The sequence below is a fragment of the Halyomorpha halys genome, unplaced genomic scaffold, assembly GCF_000696795.3.
Source record: "Halyomorpha halys isolate HHAL.00 unplaced genomic scaffold, Hhal_1.1 Scaffold841.1, whole genome shotgun sequence".
NCBI lineage: Eukaryota > Metazoa > Arthropoda > Insecta > Hemiptera > Pentatomidae > Halyomorpha > Halyomorpha halys.
The window spans coordinates 31,764-37,493 of record NW_027108805.1 but is presented as its reverse complement, the minus strand read 5'-3'; the positions used below and the strand labels follow the sequence as shown (position 1 = coordinate 37,493).

The 5,730-nt window shown below is 34.5% G+C and overlaps 1 protein-coding gene across 2 annotated transcripts in view; it reads left to right on the top strand.

Annotated features, from left to right (window-relative positions):
* LOC106686582 (uncharacterized) overlaps positions 1-1,143 on the top strand; it is a 10,808-nt gene extending 9,665 nt beyond the window's left edge. For both annotated transcript variants that reach the window (XM_067047126.1, XM_024362352.2), the window contains exon 5: positions 852-1,143. In XM_067047126.1, coding sequence (XP_066903227.1) covers positions 852-1,080 — 229 coding nt within the window. In that variant the 3' untranslated portion in view covers positions 1,081-1,143. The remainder of the gene's footprint in view (positions 1-851) is intronic.
* Positions 1,144-5,730: the final 4,587 nt, after the last annotated feature.

The window sequence follows — 5,730 nt, the reverse complement described above, 5'->3', positions numbered from 1 at the left end:
TCTTGGGAAGTAGCAAATAGACATTGGTACCTCTTGGGAAGTAGCAAATAGACATTGTTAGATTAGAGTATTCCTCCACTATTTTTTTATATATCTTTTGTTTTTATTTCTCTGCTATTTCCTACTGGCCATATCCTCTTTCTTATAACTTTTCTCCTTTTGTAAGGACTTATTCCCATAGGACCCCTTCACGGCTTATTCCCCACAGAGCAAGTTTTCATCGTTCAGGTCTGCAGCTAGTTCCCATAAGACTCATCCAGTCCATTCTTCTTCTAACCAGCTACCTAACCTGTGTGAACAAAAATTGTCAAGGTCCTCTGGTATAGAGTACCACACATATTGAGTTGGAGTCGGAAGCATCTAACACAACCACCTCGACAACCTAACTTCATATATCTGGAAGGCGATTCACTACATTAACTTTAATCAGGTTAATTAGTCAAAATTTACAGGACTACCTGAAAGTTTTATCATGAAAAAGCCATGGTAATGGAGGGAAAAAAACAACTAAAAATCCTTAATAATCCATTCATGATAATACCTATAGAAAAAGTTGATAATATAACTTATTCAGAATGGCAAAGCCATGATGGAGGATGCTCGTTACTTGATTGATTAAGTTTGCACTGTGTTTCAATTTGTTTTTAAAAATAAATAGTTTTCCAATTTTTTCTTAAATTAATTCATTAATTCTTATTTCTATATATTATATATTTCTATAATTATGAAATATTAAACTATAATATGAAAAAAATAATACTACTCATAAAGTAGCAAGTAGGACCTATCTGATAATCATTGGGATTAGTTTTGAAAAGACCTTTACTTAGTTAATTTACTGTTTTTCACAGTTCAAGCATTGGTCGTGTATGGAGTAGTTTTAGTGCTACTAGAATCCACAGCGAAGGAGAGTCAGGAACATCGACAAAGACCTTTGGAAAAAAGGTGTTTGTTAAGAAGAATAAAAATGAAAATGAAAATGAGCTTCGAAATGACAGTTCAGAGTCAAGAACCCACACCCTGGGACGCAGGTTAAGTGCGTCCTTTAGGAGCGCATTTGGCAGGTATAAGGAAACTTGAGTATTTTTGAGTCATTCTATACACTAAAATGTTTATGACAAAATAAAGATCTTTCTTTCCGTAGTTATTTTTTAATTATAAAAATAACAACTTGAGTTATTGAAGTAAACTTATAACAGATTTAAAGTTTTTTCCAGTTTAATTTATTGTCAATGTGTATTGCGTATACAATAATAACTATTTTTTCTATATAAAAGTTGTTTTGTGAATTATTTTGTAAGGTAGTGAAAATATTTGATAATTGATAATTGTTTTCAACATGAGACTCAATGGATAAAACTCTGCAAGTTGCTATATAGTGGTTTATTATTCGAATTAATCATTTTATTATATCAGTAAGTAACAAATAATAAAAACATCTGACTTGTCCATTCACACGTTAAAGCCACAGACTACTGAATCGGACCTATTATAATGACTCACTACAATATGTCCAGGAGCCTATATAAACAATATGTCCAGATCAGGAGCCTGGCCTTACTATACAGATACGTAAGTTTTGAAAGTGAATGTGGAATGGTCATGGAATTCATTAAGCTTAGAATTCTAATAAAGTGACTAGGAAAAAGTTAAGGTACAATAGTCCTGAAACTTGGAAAGTGGAAAAAATTCAATAATAAACTTATACTTGTTGACCTATTTGGCTCGTATTTTAACCTAAAAAGGCACTGAAGAACAAAAACTAGTTTTTATAATGTGGTCGAGCTTAATTTTATTTATTTATATCCTTTGTCAATTCCTGTTTATTGTTTAGTAATTACGTTTTAGCAATTATTTTGAAAATATCTTAAGTTTTATGTCACTATTATAAATAATTATTTATGCTATTTTAATGTAACTGTTAAAAAAAGGTTTCACAATCGAAACCAGTAGAAAAATGAGGAAATTTCCATTTTTTCAGGTTTTGATTAGAACTTTTAATTCTCATGACTAAAGAGTTATTTCTAAGTAATTTTCATGATAATTAAGATAATTAAAATCCAGAAAAAATAAAAATATGATTTTAAAAATTGTCAGGAGGAGTGAATCAGTGAAGAGGAAACTGAAATGTTGTTTCTCAGGGGCACAGGAGTTTCATTGGACTAGATGGATAAAACTGCAAGTTATGTAACATTGGTTCATCCCTTGAATTAACTATTGAATTATATTAGGAAATAGTCATATTTGAATTTATTTAGTCATTCCCAGACTTGGGCATTTTAACGGAAAGATCGGAGAAGAAGAAGAGCAAATAAACATCTGACTTATCCATTCACATGTTAAAGCCTTAATTGTTTTCCTGCTGTCAAATATTTTCAAACATGATTTTTAGTGAAACACTTTTACTTTTCCATCTGCATTTGTTATGTTGTTATTTCAAATCACTGGTTAACAGATGCCATGAAAGTTATCTTTATACTTTAGTTTATTTAGCCTTTAGAATATTCCTACCTGTACTGTGGGTTACATTTAGTTTGTACAGAATTGCTTCACATTTTCTTACCTATCTATTTCCTTGATAAGTGAGCATTATCGGTAACAGATCTATAAACTGCGGTAATTACACTGAGGGAATAATATGGGACAGTATTACAAATGTATTTGGAATAATTATAAATCTATTTAAATTAAGAAGTCAATATTGTAAATCGTAATAAATATATCATAACTTTAAAATACTTCTTGTAAATTTGAATATATCTATTAGACATTAATAGACTTGAATTGCTGTCCCCGATCGTAATATGCAATATTGTTATTGTTTACATCGGGACCTGCTCGTGCTATACTGCAGGTGTCCCGAGTGTAATTTTATGATTAAAATTAATGTGTGGAAAAGGGGGACTGGAAATTGTGAGACTTTCTAGCGATAACAACATGCATGTATTTCTCTTTATTTTTAAAGGTGTTAATCTCTGGAGGGGCAATTGTGGATAATGTGTTAACACAGCATTGGGGTCTCATAGATTATATAATATGGATATTATGTGCTTATCTGGTCACGTCTCCGCCGCCGCGTTGACGTACCCTAGTCGCTTCCCTCGTCTAGGTGTGCTGTGGGTGAAATGGTGAAAACCATGTGTATTCGCCTGGTGTCTGAAAAGATGGTTGGCCAGCGTGTCCTGGACTCCGGTGTGATGGTAGGGATAGGCCAGGTCGTAGCTTGCTTAGTGCATAGGCTGGGGTGGCATTGCAGTCGCAGCGCCTTCGAGGCCTTCCGGTGTCCGCGGCAAGGGGGGGGGGCATCAGAAAATGAGACCCCCGACCCCGAATTTGTATAAGACCGAAATTTAACCGAAAAATTCGGATTACTTAAATCCGACAGTTATCACTTCTCTAAATGTAACGGAAATAATTATCGCAGTTCAGGAGTTTATTGAATTTTCAAGGAGAATATTTAATTCAATATTTATTCTTTGAATTGTCATATTTCTTTTCAATTTAGTATACCCATAAACATGAGTAGTAAACCGAAAAAATCGAAAATTTATTACTCCATTGAAGAATGAGAACTCGATTACTTTTAGGTACAATGGTGAATAATAAATGTTGTTGTTTGATATTCGCTGGAATGTACCTTATACTGAAACACAGTGTATAAACAAAGTATGCATTTCAGACCTCTTCTTCCCGCTTAGACTATGCCTATAACAACAAGTCGATTGCGACACACTTTTAAGATAAAAAGTAGATCTTATATACGGAACATTGGAATTGGCTACCACTGGTGTAAGTGATTTGTGTACTGTTCTGTGTGTGATAGTGCTGTGTACTGAACAGTGTGTGTTAGTGCTGTGTACTGAACTCGGGAACCGAAGTAACGTTAATCTCTACTAGCCTTGCACTAAGTTAACCCCTGCGGAAATTTTACAATTATGTAATTATATTATAGATATGTTTTAGTATTAATACGATTATTATAGATATCCTACCCCATTAATTATAGGTATATTTTAATATTTACCAGACCATACACCATTCAATGGATTGGATAACATTTCTAAACTGCCTCGGGAAGACAGGAGGCGGCCAACTCCCGAAAAAATTTTAATATCTAGCAGTACCCGAGCCGGGCGAGAGGTTTCGTTATTAAAGCAGATGACCTGGCCTACAAAGAAAAGGTGGTTAATACCTGAAGAGTTAGGACTCGGGGCGATTGTAATTAAAAATGCGGAGGAGGAGGGGAGGGGGGTAATGATTTCCATAAGTTTTCGTTTGTTGCACCCCGGGCGGCTTTGTTTGCAGTAATCAAGGGCCCTCCTTTGTCTGTCGCTGGACCCGCCTTTAATACTCCCTTTCTGCCCTTCTTACTTCTATACTGTCTCTCTCTCTCTCTGTCTGGTAAGGATAGTGCGTATGAGTCCTTAGTTCCACTTTGTGGTTTGTGTTTGTACGAAAACAAAAACAAAACGTCACAGTCACATTCATATTGTATGCTTGAGGATCAAGAGCTGAATGCACCATATATCATTAGGGGGAAGATTAGTGGACTCAATATCTCTTATATTACTCATTTATTTTAATTAAGTCGGGGTGTGCGGTCGGTAAAAAAAACAACACAAATAAACAAAAAATTATTTATTCCTGGCGACGTTTCGACCTGATTTTCAGGTCTTTATTGGGGCTATAAAACAAAATGAAATAACAACCATCATTCAGAGAAACAAAAATAAACGGAATTAATAGACTAACAAATTTTGAAGTATACATAACGATGAATTGAAAATAAAAATAACCATGGAATTAGACATTAGTAGATTGATAACAATAGAAGATGAAATATGATATTATATAGGTAAGAAGATATTTATATGATAAAATATGTAAGTGGTGTCTAAAAAACTGAACAATGTAAATCAGCTCATTGAACTAAATGAAAGAAAAATGAAATATATGATACAATGGCTAAGTAATTTATATGATATAAATATATGAATAAGCTACTTACCCATTTTTCGTTCATATAGTTCAATAGGCTAATTCACATTGTTTTTCAGTTTTTTAGACATCTCTTGTCTGTCTGAGTTGTGTGAGGTGTTGGGGCACACCACATTTCGTTGACTGGCACTAAAACTAAAAACTAGATATGTGTCTCTGTCACTTGTGATTTCCATTGGCAACGGTGATGTAGGTCTTGCCATCGTACTGGAGGGGACGCTGGTGTCAATGATTGAAAGAGTGAAATGGTCAGAGATTGGAGGACGTCAAAGAACTTGACATAATTACGAAATTCAACGGAGATAAAGTGAAAAAAAAACTTTATTGGTAAACAAATAGTACAATGAACATTACGACATGCTACAACTATTACTAGTACAGATCTAACAAGCTTGGAATTAATGGGGGCATATATAGGAGCTGTGGAGGGAGGTGGCTCGGAGTTGTAGAGTCAGCAGGAATTGCTACCATAACTCATGCCTCCGACCAATGAACTCTGGTCCTGTGGGCAGATCGAGGAGCTGATGCAGTTCTGGAGGCTTCTTCTTCTTCCACGATGTAGTGCGTATCATCCTCCACAGCATACTGTCCTGGAATCCCTGAAGGTGGCGTTGCGATAGTTGCCATCTTATCACATCATCTATACATATACATATAAAAGGGAATGGTTGAATCTTAGCACAAATGCTAAAAACGTTTGTCATCGCATATATTGGTTTAATTTATGTTACC